General features: G+C 39.0%; 1 protein-coding gene across 1 annotated transcript; it reads right to left on the minus strand.

Annotated features, from left to right (window-relative positions):
- Window positions 1-343: 343 nt before the first annotated feature.
- slc9a8 (solute carrier family 9 member 8) lies at window positions 344-23,725 on the minus strand. Its single transcript, XM_073470461.1, has 16 exons — window positions 23,373-23,725; window positions 21,615-21,796; window positions 20,152-20,232; window positions 17,555-17,613; window positions 10,345-10,428; window positions 9,232-9,333; window positions 9,001-9,035; window positions 8,091-8,234; window positions 5,976-6,117; window positions 5,747-5,852; window positions 5,543-5,659; window positions 5,362-5,444; window positions 5,132-5,243; window positions 4,075-4,295; window positions 3,182-3,328; window positions 344-1,642 (listed from the first exon to the last, which is right to left on the minus strand). Exons 1-16 carry the CDS (start codon window positions 23,612-23,614, stop codon window positions 1,529-1,531), a joined length of 1,971 nt encoding a protein of 656 aa, XP_073326562.1. The 5' UTR covers window positions 23,615-23,725; the 3' UTR covers window positions 344-1,528.
- Between the last annotated feature and the right edge of the window lie 1,007 nt (window positions 23,726-24,732).

Here is a 24,732-nt window from a genome sequence, read left to right on the forward strand (position 1 = left end):
ATCTTCACTGTAGCTGCTAACAGCACCCTGTCGAAAGTGGGTGCATAAACTTGACCGAATGTGGAAGGTGTAAATAATCATAATATGTTTTTTGAATCAATCTGAGATCTCAGGACTTCTGATGACATGGATTATGCTGGACAAGCTGTATCGAGTTACCCCAGCTTCTTCAGTGGTTTAGGAGAATGCTGCAAAGCTGATTAGCTGTCAAGCTCCAGAAATGTTTTATGGACAAAAGAAACTTCACCTGACTTTCTATCAGCATGGGGATGAGTAGATGACTCAATTTTCATTTTTGAGTGAACTTTTCCTTTCAAGAAAAATCAGATTCAACATGGAAATGTACGATTTCAATATTTTATTATAGATTTTTCTATAATTCTGCAGTGCTCATAGAGCTCATATAAAAGCCTTTATTCCACAAACAGCACGTAAACATTTGATAGATAAATAATAAAAAAAATACATAAACATTCACATGACATTATTCCCAGTTACCCACACATTCATTGGTGCCCGTCTTCATTAGAAATCCAATGTGAAAATCACTAAAGCAACATTTCAAGTTTATGCACAATACCGTGGCAAGATAATGAAATTAAACACACAAGTTAATTTAGGGAAACCAAACATGAACCATACATGGAAAGGAAAACAATTTCCAATTTTCTGGAGCACAATTCTCCTGTAAGCTAAGCTTAAAATTATTAGTTTTCCCCAACACGTTTGACTAGTTTTAAACTCTCTACTACATATCTCATTGTTGCCTTGATGCTGGAGGGTATAGCGGTAGCTCATGTGTCACTTCTGGTATTTTTATCTTCATTACATATGTATGAATATATGTGTTAACTCAGAATCCTTAATGCATACTAATGTGGGGACCCAGAGGTAATTAAATATAGTTCAACAGGAAGCTTCTTTTCAAAGCAGCCACCTGTGGCTCATTACAAATTCCACTTTAAATATAGAGCCCTTAGTGGCATTATGTTGCATCCTTCCCCTGACATAAAGTAAAAACTCCCAGCAGAGCTTAAAGCAGCTGGTGCCACATAGAAACGAAAACAAAGTCAAGAGAAAAGTGAAAAGGTGCACTAGTATTGCTTGACATTTAAGAATTCCCTCTCAGGTTCCCTGCCATCTTTCCTTTCAGATGTAAACCTTTATAAAGGAAAAACACCTGGGAAAAGATGAACTGGATTGACAACGTTTCTTTAGCAAGTAACAATATGGCATTCATATGAGGAACATCATCTTCACAGGCTGTTATTCTGCTTTATCAGTGTTACAGTTTTCCACTACAAGTGGATTTGACACATTCCAGCCCACTCCAGTGAACTAAATATGCACTGTGGGCCCTGACTGAGGCTTTTCTGTCACATGAAGTTGGAGGCAGGTGAACAAACGAGACGTGCATGTGACTGACACTGAAAAGAGTGCTTGTCTTCACACACATACACACACCCTCAGCCCAGGACACACAATGTCCTTTCATTGTTTTCGTGTGAACTGAAAGTGTTTGTTCAGTTCACAGAAGTTCTGCTTCATCCTCCTCATCCTCAGAGCCTGAGGGCCCCTGGCGAACTTCTTCGTACCACTTGTTGGTCAGGGTCTTCATCTGGATCCGGCCATGTAACAGGTCCTGCAAGGCACAGACAAGAGCACATCAGAACACATGCAAGAACAAATGAACACAGAAATTCAGGCCAAGAGAAGACACAATACATTTTTCCCCGTTGCCAAATTGCACAATTATGCACTGTTTATGACCTGTGCAGCAGCAATTCAGGCAGAAATGACTGTAAATCAAAATAACAAAGGTTGCTACAAAAGAAAGGGACATTAAACTAACTACCAAATGGCAGTATACAGTAGTTTCCATTTTACACATGAATTTTTGAAGGCAGCAATGGGAAATGAAGAGAGGTGGGGGATATTTATTTACCTTCAACAAAATGTTATCGGGAGTGCAAATTTTGTGTCATCACAATGCTTCAGTTTAGTTTATTTACTAAGACTGCAAGAGTAATTGACATGTGTTTCCACTAAAGACTCACAGCAGGCGATAGCCACACTGTGACTAGCTGCTCCACTTAAGCCTTGGCCACACTACACAACTTTCTGTCTTGTAACCGGAAGTCTTGCGGTTGTTGTGGTTTTCACCCTATATGACAGGGTCCGCAACAGGGTCACACATTACAAGACCACACACGTAAGGCAGCCCAAGTTGTTTGTGTTCTGATTTGCAGCGACAAAATGAGATGAAAGGATTATTGTTGCAATGAAAACGTACAACGCCGTTCTCATGCTGTGGCTCAGTAACAACGGCAAGGTTACAGATACCATACAGCTCGAGTGTATATATTCTGATGTTATCATTGTGCTCCATTCAAACAGATGCACGATAAGACTGGGTTCAGAGAGGCTCAGAAAGGAGAGATCTGCTAGGTATTCAGCAGGTGTCTGCAGCACATCGGCGAACTGTTGGCGACCTCCTGGATCATCTCTTAGAGCAGTTCACATGTGGCAATCGTCATTCATGGGAGCGCCTGCCTCTGATCTGGAGCTTTGTGTAGGCGATCTCAAAAACCGTCTGCAAGCAGGCAATCCTGTAGCATGAACTTAGCTTTAGCTTTGTCTTCCGCAGCTCTCTCAGTACTTTTTGTAAACTCTACCTGGAGTTTGGTTTCACTTTATTCACTCTATTTGTATGTTTAGATGTCAGCCATATTTTACAATTTACTGACCATAATGGAGCCATATTTTGTTTATTCACTGCTGATGCCAACCGAACCTTTCCAGCTGTTGCTGCTGCACATTAAAAACTTTCCACTGGTGAACCAGCAGGATGGTTTTATTATGAAAAGCTGTCTGATCAACAACATATAGGTATATTCTGTGCTATTTAGTCAGCAGATCAGTTTTTAATAATACAGAGAGGAATCATGCAAACACGAACAGCCACAGTGATCAGAAAAAGGGCTGCAGACGATAGTCTACTACTTTAGTTTGTCACCAGCACACCAACAAGTCATCAAGTTAATAACTTAATGGGAGTTTGCGGCCACTCACGGTATGGCCCTGACTGACAATTGCACTCTTCCTCAAATTGGTTGTTAAAGCGTGGTTGTTGTATCATGAGACAGCAGAGGATTAGCGTCTTTTGCATTCTCTCTCTTACCTCTTGGGTGAGCCTGCGAGTGAAGAAGGGGTTAAGGTATTTTGCATCAAGCCACATAAAGCCCTTCAGATCTTGTCTCTGGTAGATGTGAGCCTCGTACTCCTCCTCTGTCAGTTCTGATAGGTGCTCTGACTCAATGGTATTACCCTTGGGAGAAAAGAGGAGGAAAGAGAGGGGGAGTCAGATAAATAGACAGAAAAAAGAATGAAAGAAGAAGGGGGGCAACAAATGAAGCAGAGGTGAAAGAGATGGAGGTGATGGAGTAGAGATTACGTGCAGAAGGACCAGAGATGAAGGAGAAAAGAGCAGAGGGACCAAAGAGAGGGAATTACATCAAAGAGGGCTTGAGAGCTGTAAGGAGAAATTGTAGAGAGTTGATAGATCTGGTTTTCTGGTACCCCAGGGTGTAACACTAAGCTCTGGAAGACATCAAACATGCAAACACTGTACACACAAGTCATGCAAACACACCACCATATGCCGCAAGTGACCTCAATGGTAGCATGTACTTCAAAAGAATGATCCACTATCTAGAGTTGGAGCTAATGGAGTCAACTGAAATATTAATGACAATAGCTTGTATTCTGGTGTGTCTGGGAAATTGTGTTAATACTAGTTGTTAGGGTTTGTTTGTGCTAGTCCAAGTTCTGTTGTTTCTCAGTGTGTATCTCTGTGATTAGAGTGATTTGCTCCCCGCTGATTCAGTGTCCTTCACACAAACCACAATCCACCCTGTGATGTTTTTTTTCCTCTGAAGAGAACAGGAAGAGTCTGATGGCAGATGAGAGAACGGCACAGCTACTATCAACGCAGACAACAAACTGTCTCTTTCTGCGTGCCTGTGTGTGTGTGTGTGTTTGTGTGTGTACATGCTGAAGTGTTTCATCCATTACCATTTTCTGTGTCTTGCTGAGATTGATGTCTTTCTTGTTCTTACGTCGTGACTGGCTTTCCTCAATGTCCATGATGCGGATGAGTGGCATGGTCCCGCCCCCCATGAGAAGGATGGTAAAGAGTACGATGATGATGGTGGTGGTGCCGATTAGCTGCCGCTTCTCAATGGGCTCCAGGCCCAGATGGAGACTCAATGCGTAGGGGATGGCACCTCGCAAACCTACCCGACAGAAAAAGAAACAGGAACGGTTACACATACTTGCAGAGTTCCTACGCCTTTACCTTGTCATTTTCAAGCATTTTTCAAGCATGGTACTTTTTAAAGCTTTAAAAAGGTACTTTTTAAAGCTTTTCAAGCACTTTAGGACAGTATTTTGGTATTAAAAACTCACATTTCCAATTAAAGTAAGTATCCTGTACATGTCTGGCATTTTTTAGGGCAGCCCCCTCAAACTTGATGATTTGAATGATCAGTCATTTAGTTCCCGACATGAAGTTCAACTTGCAGTTTGTCATTTGAGTCATCACCCTATTTAGTCATTGTAGACGGCAATTCAAGCATTCTGAAGAATTTCCATTACTGTTCAACCCTGTTAACTTGAAAACGACATGCTTGTTCTGTCAATGTCAAATACATTGTGATACTCTTTTACTACTACTATTTTATACCTGTTTATAACAATTATATATTATTATATAATAGCTATATTAAATTAAACAATGTTTATATAAGTAGAGTTGCAAATAAATATATTTTCATTGTTGTGAAAAGGAGCAGTTTTTGAGACTTTGTTTTTGAGAAGCTGGAAAATATATGACAATGTGGCCTGAAAAATGAAAAAAAAAAAAAAAAAAAAAAGATTATCAAAATAATCCTGTCCATCTACTTCAGCAATTAGTCAACCACCTGTTTCAGATCTCGTTGTTCCTACTTTCATTTGCACCCAAAGACACCCACACAATGTTCAGGCAATCATCAAAGACGGATACCAAGAAGAGCAGACAGCCTGTCATTCTTGTTTCACAACAGACAAAATGTTCACTGTATCATCTCACCACTAAACCACATGATGAACATCATTTTGGGAGTGATCTTGTGGTCTCTGAAGAAGTTCAGAAGGAATGACAGAGGGAAGATGTTCACGGCTCGGCCGAGAAGAACCAGGACCTATGGACAGAACAACAGCTGTCACACTGAAATTTATAGGAATGAACAGAGAAACAAATAATTTGATAAAACCAACATCTACATTGATATAACATAAAAAAAATGCAAAATCACTTACTATGCACCAGATGACGAAGGATATTTCAAAGTTATGAGGGAAGCTGAAGATGGAGAGACCAAGGAAGGCAAACACACATGTCTCTGGAGAGAAAAATGGAAAAATAGTGTTGAGGACTTTACATGATGTTAAAATGAAAAGAACGGGGGAATTGAGGGGGGAAAAGAGGGAATTCACTGACCACACATGAAGGCTACTGTACGCAGTGTCTGCTGCATTAGTATCTGTGTGACGGGTGACAAGTTGTGATGGGTGTAGTGAGACATCACGATTCCAGCAAACAGGATGGACATGATTCCTGTAGGTGCAGAGAAAGCATGGCTTTAAAAAAACAAAGGCCTAAAAAGTCCAAAACATAAATGTGCCTGTTTATGTGTGCACCCACCGGACAGTTTGAGGCCTTCAGCCAGGCCATAGGGAAGGTACGCAAAGATTATCATCATACCAAACTCCAGTGAAGGAGTCTTCCTCAGATCAAAGTGTTTTAGAAACTAATCAGTGAGTTAGGGAATTTAAATATGATGAAACTAAGACAGACACGCACGCACGCACACGCACACGCACACGCACACACAGGAGATCAAGTTTCTCTTACACACAATGAGTTTGGATACAAGAGCCGAGATGAGTCCAGTGAGGGTTCCCAGGGCAGCAGAGCCGAAAAACATTTTTAGGAAGTAACCCAGCGCTTGCACAAAAGTCTCCCAGCCGGTTACCATGGAGTTGTCTGAGCGAGAAAAGAAACCCTCCGCTGTGCTGAAAGACAAAAGAAAAAAATGACAAATGAGGCCACATTAGTGCCGTTACACTGTGTTGTAATACCTCTATCTTACCCCAGAGGGCAGAGAAACTCCACCACCGAATCCTACAAACTCACAAAGGTGTGTCTGTGTGTGTGTGTGTGTGTTGGTGTGCTGATTAGAGTGTATGCAGCGTTTGTAATCCTGCCATCAAAATCCTGTTTACTAAACAAAGTTCAGCTGTATTGTTTAACCCCAATGACTTGACATAATATAATTTGAAGGGATTTATTGTGAAATTGTGCCACACAGAATATATTTGGATACTATTGGAGCCACGGGTTTGTTTTTTTATGTCATATGTACATTTAATTTTGATATTAAATAGTAGCATGATTTTAAGACACTTCTAGAGCCATTAGTAAAGAAATTGTAATCTATAATCATACATTGATGCTCAAGCATTTACTCTACAACATCTGTGATGGGTTTCTTAGCAAATAAAGCTGTCAGAAGTGAGTTTCCACATTCTCCCACTTAATTTATTGTTCAGACTTTAACTTAGTTGGGTGAAAATGATTTATCATCACATTTGCATGCAAAAAAAAAATGCTTTTGGATAATTTATCGTTATTGATTAAGTAGGAACACAAACAATCATTTTTTCTTGTGTAATTTAAATCCTTTTTACAATAACAGTTATCCAGACAAAGAGCCAGACAACACCATGTAATTAATAATCTGATTGTAATGCTTATTAACAAGCTCCCAAGCAGAGGCATTAGTTGCGTGGCTGTTATAAACGACTGGGCCAAACTGTAAAGTAGCTTTCTAAGAAAGCCAGTCTGTGAGGTGCTAACAACAAGCAAACTGCCAGGGCTGTTCGGCCTATCTATTATTCATGCATTCATTTACTCTACAGGGGCTTGCAGACACTTGAGATCACTTTGCACATTTAGCTGGTTGTGAGTAGGAGAGATAAGGCAGCAATAAAGCAAGTACAGAGACAGCAGATAGGATGACAGTGATGCATGCAAACAAGGGAATCCTGCCAACTGTCTGTTTCACTCAAACTAGTCTGTCAAGATTCCGTCAGGGAGTTTGTGAGTGTGGCCACCAGTTTGTTGACAGAGGAAAATCTTCATTAACAATTCTTAAGAAGTGAAACTCTAAATAAACTGTCCCTTTTGGGACACATTTACTGAAACTCTTCTATCCTCACTACTGGAATGCTATGTTTCTACACAGATACTACAAAAACGTTCCAACAACAACTCTCATCTATTAATGGCAGAATGTTCAAAATGTTCAACAGATGACCATTTCTAGTCCAAGCTTGTGGACTTAACATTTAGAAGATTGTGACGAATATGTTCCCACATCCTCTGCAATTGAAACCATGTCTTTGCCACAAAACCGATGACAGGGACGATAAAATAGGTCACTGGTTCTTTTCTCCCCCTCATTTCCTGTAATCTGCAAAAGGCAGGAGGTGGGTTTAAAGGTTGGAGGGTGTCTTTCTACAACCCAGATTACATTTACAATGCTAAAATCCCGAGGAGAAGCCCATCAACAGGTGATAAAATAAAAATAAAAAATACTAAAAATACTAAAAAAACATTGCCATATGTCCCCTTTGTGATGTTTAAAAATATATTTTGCCTACAAGTAATTGTGTTAAGAAAGTTTTGAAGTACAGACAGGTAAGCTGTATAGCAAATTTTATGGGTGTATATAATAGAACTAAAAGAGCTTAACAGAGCTAACAAATGTAAGAACATGTCTTGGAGAGTGTGTTTCTGTGTGTGCAACATTTGGACAGTAGTGGTTGCTGTACATAACTTTAATATTTGCAGACTTTCTACATATTGTCCTCGGGGTTCCTGTTGGTGAAACGCTGTGTAAACATCACGCATGGGCTAGTGTAAATGTACCAATGTGTGCGTTGGAGAATAAACAAGTCGTGAGGGAAAGGGAAGAGACTCTTACTTTGTGAGGACGATGGAGACAGCGTCGTTGAGGATGCTCTCACCAAAGACCAGCATGTTGAGGACCGGGTCCACGTTGAGAGCGTTGAAGATAGCAATGGTAGCCACAGGGTCCACAGCTGAGATCAGTGAGCCAAAGGCAAAGCTACAGCAAGGGAGTGAAAATGATAACAGTTGATTGGTAATCATGAGACACTTACAGCCATATTTATACTCAAAGGAAATTCAGAAACAAACACATACACGCAACAATGTCCTTTGTGTTTGTTAAAGTCCAAGGGAGGCAGACAGGAAATGTATCACAGACAAGAAAAGACAATCCTTTAAATCATTATTTTAATAAATGACATGAATCTTGGAGAATATATAATACATAATCAAAATATAATTTGGTACGGTGTGGATGCAAATACTGTCAGGGCAGGAGTGGTTTTCTTAAAAGAAAAATCAGTGTGGGTAGAAAAGGGTGGACAGATACATTCCATGTTGGAACAAAATTCTGGTAGAGATAAAAGATTAAAAAGCTATGTTTCTGGACTTTGCCTAGAAATTGGGATATTAAACATATCCCCCTTGGAAATGAAGCGGCAAAAGACTAGTTTGAAAGCAACTCTCAATGCTGACTTTGCACCAGTAAGGATACACACTTGTGAACAATAACAACCCTTAGTTTCTCTTAAAAAAAATGGGTGTGGAGCAGCCAACTGCTTTTCTATCAGTCATCTCTGTTGGCTGAGATAATCCTACTGTGTGTAACTGGCTTATAGAGTTTCTGTGGGCTTGGTTCTTTCAAACCTTAAAAGGTATACTACGAAACACCAATATCTAAATTTGTGGAATTTTGTTGAATGATAATCCAGGAAGTAGGAATGCAACCAATATACTAACTATTGGTTAATACTAACACTCACCTATCAGTCATGGACATTTTATAGATCACATCGGCCTGGGAAAAAAACAACAACATACCAGTTTAAAAGTTTCAACAAGATGATCTGATCATGTCAACATCCAGACAGCAGGAAATGTTTTCAACAGTGAGGAGATAGTAATAAATACCTGCAAATTTACACCTTCTAAACAGTTAAACGTTTTGTCTAAACAGGCACTGAATTGGTGATGGATACCCCTACGGTCCTCACCTGGCCGAGGAAATAGATACCTCCTCCGACTATGAAGGCAGAGATAGCTGTACCGATCACAGCAAAGAGTGTAATGGAGCCAATGTTCTGGAAGAAGTTACCCTGAACATACATGGACACACAGCTTAAGTATTCATGGGTTTAGCAGCATGACATTTGAAGTTACATAGTGTTACATAACATGTAGCCAGCATTAGTGAAAAGTAGGACATAGTACAGGTACAGAGAATACAGTCATATTTTCACTGTGAGCAACGGAGCAGAATGTATTTGAACAAGACAACATATTATTTAATGTTTATGAGCCACTTTTTCACACAATTGATTTTAAACTTCAGTTATGATGATAAATGACAATAGAGTATATAAATGAACACAGAGGCTACAAAAATAATACAGGAAAAACATGGTAGAGAGCAGAGCTACTTTTGCTTTTATTGTTTCATGTCATTGCCACCCTGCAACATTAGCAAACATACAGCCTGCTAAGGTCCTTAATCATTGTTTGTTTTATCTACATGTGAAGTGTATTGTCTTCTAAGCACAATAAATGTGCTTAAAAATGTCCACTGTTTAGGATGTTTGGGCAAAAATGTAATATAATATTCCTAATTATGTTTTCATTGGTTTAAAATCACCTGAAACTAAGAATCATGTCATGTTTTCGTTAACTTTGAATGAGCCTTTTTTATCTACAGAGGAAGTGGGTGAGTGAGTCTGCCATGTTGCACCACCATGTTTCCATAGTAGCCCACAATAAAAAACAAAACACTGGTACTGTAGAGGGCTTTGACAATTTTTTAGCACCACCACCGCAGGGGAAGGTGAGGGTAAAGGATATTTAGTTGTTTGCACTAAATCCAACAGATTAGACCTTTTTAATAAGTTTTATTACATTATTATTTTCTATTTCTTTTGGTGACCTGTGCCTATGATTCTTTTTCTGCACATCTAGATAAAATCATTGGGCATAGAACAATATATAATGTTATGTTTAAATGCATTTGCTGGTTTGTATTAGGTACATCACATTCCTAAAATGCCAAGCCTCATTTTTCAACTTTACTGTCTTGAGTAGTGTAAATTTAGCTTCACACACACACTGTGGCATACCTTATGTAAAGAGTATCCAGATTCAAAGATGATGGGCGGCAGCAGCAAAAGGAAGAACATGTTGGGTCTGAACATTTCTTCCTCCTTTTAGGAAAGGAGAGAGACAATGTTAATTACAGCATTTCAAAAAGCAGCAGTGGTCAGGTTACAGAATAAGGATATCCCTGATTATCAGCCTGGCCAATCAGGGCTGATATTCAGCACTCTTCTGATTATCGGTATCTGTGATTTTTATGTCTAATTGCTGATAAATTTCTTAGTCACTACTCTGTGGTCTCACACAATGTCCTGCCCACAACCCATTTGATTGGTTAGATGTCACAAGTAATAGCTGATCAAAACTACATCATCCTCCGAATCCGCAAAGTAACTAATGAGTAAGTCATTAAATTAATGGAGTGGAGTGGAAATATATACTAACAGAAAATACTCAAGTACCTCAAAATTGTACTTAAGGAAATTGTACTGGTTACTCAAAATTTGGACTCTAAGATTTTCATTTCACTGCAAATGTATTTTGGTTCCAAATATCAATAACCACACTTCTTCATGATGTTGGTACTGGCCCTGAAAAAAATCATATAAGTCGATCCCTTTTACAGAAAACTGATGGCTTGGAGTTGCATGCTGGCTAATAATAACAAATTCTAGTGAGAAAGGGTTAAGGCCAGTTCCAACTAGCTTGAGCTAAGCATTCAGAAATTCAGATTAAGTAAATTACAAAGTACAGTGAAGAGGAAACACCTTTAATTGAACAAAGTACCTTTTCAAAGAATTGGTTATTGGACTGTGATGATACACATTCTGTCATGTTTTGTCATATTGATTGCGCCATATTGACTGTAATCCAAACACAATAATCTTAATGCTAGTCAGTACCGTCATATATGACTAAATGATAAAGCATGTGCTTGTGGTTTTTCCTCAGCAAAAAATATCTTCGATTCATCTGACTATTTAAGGTCGGCTCAGGGATGATCAGCTGACTTAACACTTAGTCACGAAGAGGGGAAACAGTAACAAGGAAGGCCATGCATGCACGCCCTTTTTTGACAAGACAAATTTTGTCTCACACATACACAGATGCACAGATACACGTCAGGTGCTCAACAGGGGGAAAGCCTGCCTTCCAGCATATTCATGCACCCAAACACTACTACTGACATCCTCTTTCTTTTGCACATGCCGGGAAAGGACACATGACTTACCCACATATGCCGTTTTATCTCTGACTCATTCATTCGCTCGCTCTCTCTCACACACATGCACACAGACACACAAACACACACACACAGGATCCCAGTGACCTTCCTTAGCTCTCTGATTATTTCAGCGATATAATGAAATCATTGTTGCTTCTCAGCTAAATGGGCCAGCCTCCCAGATCAGGCGTAGGCATCATGTGCCCATGCATTACGCTCTGGCTGCCAATGTGTCTGTGCATGATGCACCATGTGTTCTTGTGTAAGCCAGAGTGTGTGTGTGTGTGTGTGTGTGTGTGTGTGTTCTGTACATAATGTATGTTAGTAATGTTAAAGTCAATATATAGTATGCATTAGTGAATGTTAAGAGGGAAGATCTATTTCTGGGAGCTGCTTCACACTGCAGTTGTGTCTATCAGAACGGTGGAAGAGAGCAGAACCATATTTACCCCATCCATTCAACAATCTCTCTCATTGTATTATGGCAGCCAGTTTTGACATCTGCTCGAGTCTGACTCAACCCCCAAAACCCCACAAGCAGATGGACAGGAAGAGAGAATTACTTCAACATTTGATGTGCATTTCCTAAAAAGTCTCTCTTTATTTTTCTAACAACTGCAGAGATTTGAGTTGTTAAAGGTTGATAGGTGAGCCAAATAACAGCATGATTTAACACAGTTTTAATCTACCAATCAAATTTGACATGCAGTGCCAAAATGTGAATACACAGTGTGACTGGTGAAAATGATGGTGCTGGCAATACATAAAAAAAAACAAAAAAAAAACATGATGACATGACTAGTTTTATAATCTTCTGATTTTTTAAATCTATTTGTTCCCATCTAACCAATTATTCAGAGCTAAGATCCAAAGGAGCATGAGGTGATTGGCGAATGAGATTAGACATTAGCACAGTTTAATTAAAGACCGAACACTGGCTGTCAAGATTTTCACTTTGCTGCTAATTCAAACCTACACAATTCTGGCTTGAAGCTGGCTACAAACAGGTCATTCCCAGTGGAAAACCTACACAGGATGTATGCTGGACTAAAAGGCTATGCTCCTGCTTACTTTGTCTTATAATGGATTCAAATTTCAGGAAAAGTAGGCCAACAAGGAGTGCTTCCAGGTTACTACTACTACTCTTGACATTTTTCTCTGGCAGAACTCGCCCCTTCAAGGAGGGAGAAAGGTCAAGAATGAATATTAACACACTGGACAGAAGAAGGTATGCCATGCATGCACTGCAATCTGACATCTACAGCTGTAACTGCATGCATTCATGCATGCACATGTTTCATTGCCATACACAAGAATGTCTACTGGAGTGGCTGAACAAGCACACAGACTTTGCATACACACATCCACACAAATACAAATAAGGAGATGTCAGCAAGGTGGTACTTTGCATTATTTATTGATGTGAGACTGAATTTTTTTATATTACAATAATCTGACAGTTGCGTTCTTCAATTGACTAAAAAACTGTCCACCTCAATTTTCCACAGCCTGATGTCTTCAAAAAGCCAAACCTTGAAGATATTCAATTCACAATAATATAAAACAAAGAAAAGTGGCAAATGATTGGCATTTTCTGCTTGATAAATGGTTCAAATGATAAATTATTAATTTACTGTTAAGTGACTAATCGATTAAGCACTACATTTTTGGTCAGAATGCACCAGATTGACGTCATCCTGGAACCATGAGGAGAAGGAGAAGGGTTGAGAGATCTCAGAAACACTCGTATTGATTGCAGAGAAATATATGTTTTACGAGAAATAAAGATGAAGTGGATAAAAAACCAGAGAGAAGAAGATGAGCATACTCTAGGGAAGTGCTGAGACAGAACTTGAACTAAATGAGAAAAGATGAATGGCAAAGATGAAGGGAGCTCAGTTAAAAGAGGGTCGAGAGATAACAGGAAAATATGAGCAGGAACGATGGAGAGACCTTCGTATGGAGCACTGGCTCCCTGGAGGCTTGGCTTTGACACACAGTGACATCACCACATGGGAAAAAGGCCCCTGAAACCACAATTAAAACTGCTCTCCCTGTGTCGCTCACTCTCTCTCCCTCTCTCCGCGGCTTGGGAGAGATCTATTAAAAGTATGTGCTGCCCTTTGGGGCTTAAAACACACTGAAGCCACTGAGGAAAATGATAATACAGATAATACAGTACAGGCTAGAATGCCAAAACTGAGAGAAAACTATATTATTATCTGACGTACACAGTAGATGCAAATATATTCACCTATGCATTTCTGTCTGTGCTCTGCCTGAGAGACAAATAGCTGCTAGCGTGCTACTCCTTAACAGCACGCTATTTCTTCTCCAATCTGTGTCAGAGCACAGGGGAGAGATGGGCAGATGAGAGAAAGCAGTGAACAGTACCAGAAAAGCACATAGGGGAAACGCTCTTCATATGCTGGATTGTTGGGTTAGGACTGGAGATAGAGGGGTTTGTAGCAAACAGCAAAGAAAGCAGATTGCTGGTGAAAGGCGAGGGTAAAGCCAGTGATGACAGGATGCCACTGCCTTGGGGGTTCGTACACCCTTGGTGGTTTGTGGGGCAGGCTTGGAGGCTTGCTAGATAGCCAAGTGGGCCAGCTTTAGAAACACGCTAGTTGGAGGTGATGACGGCAGCCTTAAAGGTAGCTGCAAGCAGAGGCAAATCCAGTTTAAACCTGCTAAATGAGCTATGGATAGTGGAAAAAAAAAAGACAGATGCCTTCAGTTGACTGTGATGGTAAAGGATGGCCCTGTGCATATATATATATATATATATATATATATATATATATATATATATATATATATATATATATGTATATATATATATATATATATATATATATATATATGTATATATATATATATATATATATATATATATATATATATATATATATATATATATATATATATATATATATATATATGCACAGAGATGCAGTTGAGAAAGTGACACTGACAGAATTGCAGTTTTGCCACTGGCCATGTTACTCACTGCACAGGTTACAGGGTGCATCCTGCTCTGAGGGGATCTCTCAAAAACAAATAGGTCAGACATAATGGATTTGCATCATGGTCTGGGTCTTCTGAAGTCTTCAGCAACCTATAAGCCGAGTAGCATATCCATGCTACTGCAAGAAACCTGCTGCATATCACATCGTTTACTTTATTCCACTCTAATATATAACGATTCGATAGTGTTCCAATACCACTAACAGAATCTGAAATACCTCATATACTTCCCTAAAATGCTGGAAAAGATACTGGTGGGTACAAAAGTCTACGCACCAATCCAATACCACATAATTTATTTATTAAAAAAGGGACTCTGCTACTTCCCAGCAGTGTCCTGTACACATGCATGCAATTTAACAGATTTTTTTCTAGCACAAGTAGCCAATATCCACAAACAGCAAGCAACTTGTGTCTAACTTCAAGTGATATATAATATAATATATACATATTTATAGATTTTTCAACGTATCAGATCGATACTTGTTATTGGCTGATTCAGGTATCTGAATTGGTATCGAGAATCGGCACAGCTTCTTTTTCAGCTTTTTGAGTTTCTTGTTGACCTGTTCGGTGCCTCTGTGGTACCAAGCTGTAACCATCTATGTATCTATTCGATTAGGCAGACTAGACGCTACACAAACTTTTTTTTTTTTTTTTTTTTAAATGGCGGTCCGAAAGTTTTTGTCAGTTCCCATTCCCTGATGGAAGTGGTTCTGTGGTCTAGACCAGCAAGGTGCTAATCTCAAACCAGTTTTCCTGGCCGAGATCCAGTTCTGTGGCTGTCGAAACACAAAGAACTGGTTCGAGACCAACTCCAAACAGGCCCTCCAACTTCCTTGATGGACAACCCCTAAAAGAGATAACAGTCTAGAGATTCACAGGACAGGGGTATAGGGGGGTAGAGGGGCTCCCGGTGCTCTGGTTACTGATGCCGATGACTCAGCAACACCCTGGGGCCCCGGGCTAAAAAACAATGGGCCCCAGTGTGCAAGAAACATTGACACAACCTGTCCTCTTTTCACTCCACCCCCACTCACTCTGCATCTCTCTCTCTACCTCCCTCGTTCATTCGTTCTCTCACTCACTGGCAGAGAACAAGGAATGTTAATTAAAGGCTGTGAGAACCAGGAGGAAAAGAAGGAGGGCTCATAGGGACACAATGGGAATGATAGCAGGCAAAGAATGGTGTGCATCCCTATGAAAAGGTAACAGAGTAGCGATTGAGAGATGAGATTTGACAAAAGCAGTGGCCAGGAAATGAGTGACCGAGCAGAAAGGCAGGCGCAGAACGAAAGATGAAAAACTGCAGCACAAGGACGACAGATGTTTATCGGGTTGGGGTGGGTGGGGGGTTCCCGGCATATTTGCTGTGGGATACATTGCATCATAGCAGAACTAGGAAAAGTGGTTATATACTATAAGCTTAGGACATTATGTTTTCAATTAGGCAATGGTTCAGCAATGCTGACGTTTGTCGCTGCCCTCAAAATTACAGTTAATTTGAGGAATGCAGTGGGCGTAGCTCTTTTGTTTATATACTGGAAGCAACTTTGTAACTCTAATTCAACTGCATGAAATGAAATATCTACATGGAACAAACCTGTGTAAAAATGTTAATGCATCGCATATGTGTTTGTGTATTTTGCTGATGTGTGTGGTGTATCTAGGAATGTGGTTGTTTTTGCTTCATGCTGAACAAATCCAAACTAAACTAAGCACCATTAAATGCCAATTGTGTAGAGAAACAACAATCAGTCGATTAAGTGATCAAAAGAAAATTAATCGGCAACTATTTGAATAGCAGATTAAACATTCATTTTCATTATCATTCATGATAGTTAATGAAGAATCTTTGGGTTTTGAATTGTTGACAAAATAAGCAATTAGGAGATGCCACTTTGCAATGAGCATTTTTCAAATAGTTTTGACATTTTATATTCCAAAAAAAGTAATCAATTAAAGGTGCGTTCCCACCGGACCTTTTATTTTTGTCGCTGGCGACAAGTTTACATATTAAGTCAATGCAAACGAGTCGCTGGGGCTCCGAGCGACAGCGACCGAGTGACGGAGCGAAAAATCGCTCCGTCGCTCGAGATGAGAAATCCCAAGTCTCTGGCCGTCAGTTGCTTGTCGCTCAGCCCTGATTGGCTGCCATAATCTATGTGTAACTATGACAACTACTGAAACCATGGAAACGTAATACAACTCCACCGGTCCGGAAGAGCAAAGCCGGCTTTACGTTGACAGTGGACGTGGACAGGCTTATTGTCCTTGTGTCGTCCCACAGAATCCTGTGGGACCACACAATCAATGATTACAAAAAAACGCACACACAGCCACTCACCGGAGACAAATGGCCAGGCGCTCCTCAGCTAGGATGGAGCGCCTGTAGTTGGTGTCCTACCGGGCAATCCTGCCTCCGATTCTCGCCAACAGCTGGTCAAACTGGGCTGTCAGCCGCGTATACCGTTGAAAACGGTTGGCGTCCAGACGCAGCTCCTGGAATAGCCGGTGGTATTCACCGAGATCAGTGCGCATCTTGAGTATGTTGTGCACCCAAAACCGACAACGCTTGGTTGTACGGCGCTTGTGGGACTTCCACAACAGGTAAACGGCGGCAACAGGTACAATGACGCCATGCTGGACCAATACAAACGGGAAGAAATCAGTGCCTCAGAGCGACGTGAAATTCACTGGAATCGCTTGAATGACGTCATCAGAGCGATCTGTTGAATTGTGCCGATGAGCGACTGCAGCTGAGCGACAGAGCGATTTTTTTGGAGCGACACGAGCAACAGCGACAAAAATAAAAGGTCCGGTGTGAACGCATCTTAATTGTGAAGATAATCAGCAGATATATCAAAAATGTAAATAATCATAACTTGCAGACCTAGTTAATTGTGAACAAGAGTTGTGTCCAATGCTGTTTGGACACAATGAGCTGTGCAGCAGGGTGTGAATAAGGAATCTAACTGTACCTTCCAGTTGGCCAGTTCCTGAAACTCGATGATCTTAATGAAGCCTCCCATTAGAATCCCTGGAAAGAGGGAGCAGTGGAAAAAAACAACACCACCGTTTAAATATTTTACAACTTCATATGAAAATTTCAATACAACCAGAATACAAATGGGTGCAAACCTGAGGCAAAGTGCTATATAAGTGGTTAAAACAACGACTGCCTGGCAAATGAAATGTCCACCATAGTTCAGGACTAAATTAGATAGGAAAAGTGTAAAAGGGCTATTGTCTTAGTTTGTCTTTGACACAGTCCCCCCGGGCCCTCAGCTTTCTTGTTACCCAGCCCAGCAGAACATTAATTAAAAGGGCCAGGAAAACACAAAGACGTGTAAAGGGCACAGAAAGAGAAGGAGATAAGAAGGAGGAAGAAATCAGTACGAGCATCAAAGCATTGTTTCAGAGCCAGATTTTGGGCAAATGCAAAAGAGATCGTGAAGAGAAAGACACATAATGAGTAGATGGGAGACAGGAAGTGATGAGGAAGGAAAAGCGGTTCTTCCTGATTTGTAAGCAGAGTGTTATCTTTCCTCAGCAGAGTCCCCCGCTCCAAACACTGAGAGGAGCTCATATGCACTATGCAGGGCATGCAAGAGGAAAAGGCCTTCAGGGTCAAGACAGATGTGTGTCACTGAGTTTGAGTGAGTGTAATTGCATAAACACGTAAACAGGGAGACAATGGAGGGCATAACAGGAAGTGGAATTAACCTGAAGTGACCTCACACAAAGAAATAACAGAATGTCTGGGAAAAAATTTTTTTTTTTCCTTTTGAAACCACAAAGCACTTTCCAAATCTTGCATATGGCTGCTAGTGATTCTACTTGGTTAGCCATTACTCATCTTACAAGACACATATTTGCCTTGAAAATTATTTTAGTACTGGGTCATTCCATGCCAACTCAGAACCAAGGAATTCATAACCTCCCCCCAGTTCATATCATGGATTTCCTTGATTTCCTTTTCACAGGATTGGGTTGAAATTTGTATTGAACTTTCAAAAAATCCCAAGGATGATTTACAACATATATTCATTTAAATAACTGTTGAAGAGTGGTTACAATAAACAATTTAATAACAATAAATATTTTTTAACCAAATGAAGAATCTATCTCCACTGGATATCAGTTCAGAAAAGTTCAGATAAGTTTGAAATCGTGTAATGATATGTGTATTGATCTAAGGTATTAAGATTAGCATTTTGTCCAGGCACAGGGAGCAAGATGACATCTTCTAGTATGCAACAAACCATACCAATACAAGCAACAACTGTCAAATTTCCTGAATTCAATACAACAGTCTCAAATCATAAAAAGATAGAAGTCAGACCTTGAAGTCAACACAGTAGAAATATCTTCCTATGAAACAAAACCACTGAATGTAATCTTACAGCCAGTGAAAAGTACAAAACGACATTTTCAGAAACAATTAAATATATAAATATAACTATAAATATATCTTTTTTTAATATATCCAATCAATATGAGCACTTTCACATAAGAAGGTTTCAAATAATTTAAAATAATCCTTCTTTGAAAACATCTTTCTGATGTGATATTTAGTAAGAACTGTGGCACCGATCTGGTTGAATTGTAGGACCGAGTAACTTCTAGATGTGATAGAACTACATTAATAATACACAGAATCAAAATTTGGTTACACCAAACTGTGGGAGAGATTCATTTCTGAAAATGAAAGATTCTTTGCTCGGGTAAAAAACCCTTTTTGTTATTAATTTGATTGCTGTAAAAATTCTGCAACAATTATTTAAATGAATACATGTTACCATGTATCCTGAGGACCGCCTATAATGGTTTTGTTTTAGTTCGCAATAGATGATGACATCTTGTTCTCCGTGTGCAGACAAAATATTAATAGACACATATGATTTCACAATTTCAATTTTGATTTCAAATCTCTCTGAACTTTTCTGAATTAATTTCTAGTGGCGATAGATTCTTCATTCAGGTAAGACAAAAAAGCAACAATTTTTCAACGCAATCCAGTGAAAAACAAGCCATTGGTGAGGCTTAAAAAACACATACAAAGAATCGCAAAGATGATTCACTTTAGTTCGGAGGGCCTTAAAAAGTAATTGGAGTACAACTTTAGGATTTTGCAAGGCCCTGTGAATTTAATTGAAGGTTTGAACTATTTTTTTTTTTCCAAGAAAATCCATGACATGCACTGGAAGGGCCTTGATGAGTTATGGAATTACCCTATTGTAATCTTACATAGCTTCACTGCTCTGAACCTGCTCGCTAATTCACTGCTGGACACACGCAAACTGGCATTATGTTAGGAATTTTCTATGACACACAGACAAGGAAGAGAGAAAGAGGAAATTGTGAGAACAGGCATAAATTATTTATACATGCTCTAAAAAAGTAAAAGTAGAGTATTCTGGCAAACCTCCAAATCAGTCTCACAATTAATTTGCAGTACTCCAACTGTTACTGCCTTTAAAAAGGATTTCATCTAGAGCTCTTAAATACAGAAACATTATACTTTCCTAGACGCAGCCTGTGCAGAGAAACATGTTACATAAGAAGAAGAACTCACCGAGGGACACGACAGCCACGCTCTCTGGAAGAAAATGCAGCTTGAACTTGATAAGCAGGTGCACCAATATGATGCAGATACCTAGGGTGAGCAAAAAACAGAGAATGAATATTCAGGACAAATACATCCATGTCCTGACCATCATGTCGCACAGACTCAGATCAGCCCAAAAATAACTGCATGTCATATAATGTTAAGATCTTTTCTCTGGCAGCTTTTCTTCACATCACCTGCAGTAGACAGGACAGAGATGTCAATGAAACCCATATAATTGACCTCTAACTTGATTTACTCTCATTCTAAATGGAGACTTGAATTCATATCATATTAGTCTGATAGTCTTAATGACAACAATATTTCATTCAAATGAGTTCAAATACGCCTGCTTAACATGGGACAACAAAAGAAGTGGCTTGACATTTAAATTCATAGTTCTAAGACTGTAAAATAAAAGATAATTGCCCCCAATTAAAACATAAAATTAGCTTGTGAAAGTACTATGAGCCTTTTATCAGGTTTATCAATGCGCTGAATCTGTGTATACACAAATTAGTAAAATTATGGTGACAAACCCCAAGGCCACAACGAAGTTAAGTAAACAGTGATTCATACATACAGCAAAAATGCAGTGCAATAAATGAGATAATGATAAGACACAGTGTATGCAGCACCAAAGCCAGCAGAGGTTGGTTTATCAAAGCTGGACTGTTGAGTCATGAGGGAGATGTTAAATTCAGGCCTAATTAAAGCACACACACTTGTTGAGGGAAATACTATATAATGTTAATACGGTTTCTGGGAAGTGCTATTTACCAGTCTACTAATGTGTGGTTTCTGGATTGTACTCTGAGGTGACTTCGCATTTATTGACCTCAGGCAAACCACTGATGGCTTTAGAAGAAAATGACTGCAACTCTGCATGCTTCTCTCAACCAATTAAATATTTGTTACATAGAAAGAGATGGTTCAAGACAAAATAACACTTTTAACTGTCTGTAAAGTCAATGAGTCAATATGTATAATTTATGCCATTTTCTTGGTCTAAAACCCTTACAGTGGTAAGCATGTAACTTAACCTGTAGTAACCTAAAGTGCATAATGGGCACTTTGTGTCTGAAGAAGCACTTCGTGTACACATACTAATGTGTAACCACATCCTTTCCTTTATCCACTTCCTTCATCTGAAATCACCAACCACACGTCTGATTTAATGAAACACTCAAGTGGCTACACATTCACCCTCCATTATTGGCTGCTTGAGGTCTAAGTTGTGTGCATTGTATGAACACCATGATCAGGGATTTGTTTCCTTCTTCCTTCATATCTTTTATATCTGAGAATGACACCAGACAAGATTCCTCTCAGAAAACAATGTGCATAGGGGTTTTTTGCTGACTGTGACAGACCACAACAGAAAATAAGACAGAGTCTGACAGATATTTAGAAATTCAACAACTACTTACCAATAACCAGCAGGCTGAAGAATATGGTCAACCCGCTGGACTGCTCTTCTTCTTGGGCCTTGACCCCTGTCTGCAAAGGCAAGATGGGCTTGGGGGTTGGGGGTGCCGGGGTCGTCGGCTTGACAGCAGGTGTTGGAGAGTGGAGGGTCTCATTGCTGTAGGTATCAGTGTCGTTGGACTTGCTGCAAGGACACAGTCAGGAGAAAAAGCATGTTGGTGTGAGGCATACAATCAATGGATCAATCAGATAGATGAGGCTATGGATTCAAAACACAACATAATCACAGAATTCTCATCAAAACCTTGTTTTTAAATATAATATTATAATTGGAGAGCAGAGATAACCCTCCTAAAAATGTCATATTAATATTTAGTCAAAAAATAATGTTAACTAGTTACTTTTGGATGTCATAAACGCTTAATTTCAACCTCACCCAAATTAACCGTGAGGATTGGAACACCTGACTTAGCAAGAGAGACACAAAATGAATGGACCCTCGAAAAGATTTGGAGATAATTTGTTTTTTGGGTGTGTCAAGGCAAGGTGGTCCCCTAGAAGGTTTATTACAGCTCATTTGTTTAATTTTATACCATTTTAACTTCAGCTTTTGTATTGTTTCATATCAGGTAATGCTGCTGAGAAACCACTGAAAAAAAATCTACTCAAAACTTAAATACTTAAGTAAAAGTAAAGATATGTTATTAAAATATGACTTTGTTAAGAGTGAGAGGCACTCATATGGATATTCCTTGATGGTAAATGTATTCAGGTAAGGTAAAGTACAAGGGAAAGTAAATTATACATACTTTATTATATAAACACTGTATACAATGGGTGGACCAATTACCATATCAGATAATCAGCATTTTTCTAATTATCAATCTCATTATTTTTATCCAATTGTCGATAAAATCTATTTATTTAAAAATAATCTACTTTGATTCGGCATCTAAAGGTATTAAGTAAATGTAGTGTGTTAAAAAGTACAACATTTGCCTCAAAAAATGTAGTTAAGCAGCAGTACAAAGTAGCAGAAAATGGAATTACTCAAGTAAAGTACAAGTACCTCGAAATTGTAATTAAGTACTTTACTTGAGTGCTTATTAATGTAAATTTGAATTCAGAAATGTATCTGCTACATGAGTTGTAACTAAAGTCATATTTTGCTTATTTTAAAAAGGGGCACCATATAGTTTTGGAGACGAAATTCAAACTCAGAATTTTAACATTCACAATATTAATGAGGTGATAATACAAACTCAGAAATATTTACATTTTCCATAACTGAATAAACAAGCTGTTCCTGGAGGAAAATCAGGTCCCCAGAACACTGCTTGAAACTAGAAAGGTGGCAGGGTCCGCCACATATCAACAAAGTGAAACAGTATTAAACTGTGTCGTCCTTTAAGGTCAGTTTGTTTATTCAGTCATCAAAACAAAGACAGTTTGTTTATTTAGTTTGTTTAAGCTTTAAAAAAAATCAGTCATGGAAGATCGTTCTCTTCTGATTAAAATGTCTCTCCCCCAAAAACTACATACTGCACTTTTAATGTGCCTAAAACACAAATCTACAACAACTGTCAGGTGTGGGTAGGTTAACTTGACAACGTGTCTTTAAGTTGATCCTGGGCTTGACAGCAATACACTGAAAACCTGTTTAGAAGCCTGTGGAATTAAGCTATTGCTAGCTCCTTAGCCACATTGGGCTAGGTTACGCCAAAGAAAGACCGCTTAAATCAATATTTGTTGGCTCAAACCTGACAGACAGCCCATCCTTCTGTTTCGTCTCTTCGTTTGTATCGACTGCATCTTCTGGTACATGTTTTATTAATGTTTGCTGGTTTTCAGCTGGAGTGTTATCCTGATGGTGCACATCCCCTCCGTCATCTCTCTCACGCAGGTCCAACGACTCTTCCCTCTCAACTCGCTCTGGTACGCACGGATACACGAATAACAGCAAAAGGGATAGCAGCACAACTTTATGGCTAACGCCTCTCATATTCAAAACAGTGACTTTAAACCCGAAATAAACGTTCTGTTACAAAAAAGACTGGAAGGTCCATGTCGACAGCTCCTTGTATCTGTTGACATAACGACTCCACTTCCTGGTAGAGGCTTTGTGGGTAATTGTAGTCTTTACGTTGCATGGACGCCATGACAGTATATCAAAGACACAAATGGACGCAGCTTGATGTAACTGCTGACAATAATATATTTGTTCCTGTCATAATTCACAAGATTCCACTTTCAACGGTATGAATATAACAAATGCCAAAGGTTCACAGTAATTCCTGTTTACTCGATTTCCCATGAGCCAGTGTTATGTAGCGTCAGCCATTCGCCTGCTGCATCATGGATATTGTAGTTTTTATCGTAGCGTGCGCTTGCTGTCAATTACCTGCAGATGTGGGAAACACTGAAAGCAGATACAACCTTACATAACCAGAGTTGAAAAAAAAAAAAATACCCAAAAGTCATACGTGAATAAAAGTAAATATGTTGTGTTAAAATATTACTTCATAAGTCACTCATGAATAGTACTTACATGTACTTAAGTATTAAAAGTAATTTTCTGACAATAAATGTACTGTAAATGTACTGTAAAAATCAAAAAGTAAAAGTAACATTAAAGGTATATTTACACATATGTAGGCTATATACCTCAGAATCAGTGTGGTTTTTATCTGCTGATTAATTAAATTAACTTAAAAACATGCTGCTTTGGCTGTGATGCAGCATGTAATCTGCAACGGGTAACTAAAGTTATCAAATGAATGTTAAGAGAAAAAAGTACAAAATCTTGAGTGGAGTGGAAGAATAGAGTAGAAGAAAATGAAAATGATCAAGTAAAGTACAAGTACATAAAAAATATGCAGTAAGCACAGTACAGCTGGATTATCTTTCATATTATGTTTTACCTCTTATAAGGTACAAGGTTTATTTGCAAGGTTTAAGAAAAGCAATATAACTAGTCCCCTCTCAAAGCATTAACCTATATAAATGGATGAATAAATAATAAGTTATTTGAAAAAATACACTATGACGCTGGGTGCTCTGTTGTCTGGAACATATTGCTTTAAATTTCAGACACAATAGTAATATCAGGATTGTCAGCTT

The sequence above is a fragment of the Pagrus major genome, chromosome 7 (assembly GCF_040436345.1).
Source record: "Pagrus major chromosome 7, Pma_NU_1.0".
Classification (NCBI taxonomy): Eukaryota; Metazoa; Chordata; class Actinopteri; order Spariformes; family Sparidae; genus Pagrus; species Pagrus major.

Bases quoted from the DNA above. Each gene is read 5' to 3' on its own strand.
- slc9a8 (XM_073470461.1), bottom strand. From the start codon at position 23,614: ATGAGAGGCGTTAGCCATAAAGTTGTGCTGCTATCCCTTTTGCTGTTA. The intron at 5,445-5,542 runs GTCAGTGAATTC...TTTTCTCTCCAG, and splicing joins TACAGTAGCCTTCATGTGTG to AGACATGTGTGTTTGCCTTC. The intron at 3,329-4,074 runs GTAATGGATGAA...TTTTCTCCCAAG, and splicing joins TCAGCAAGACACAGAAAATG to GGTAATACCATTGAGTCAGA.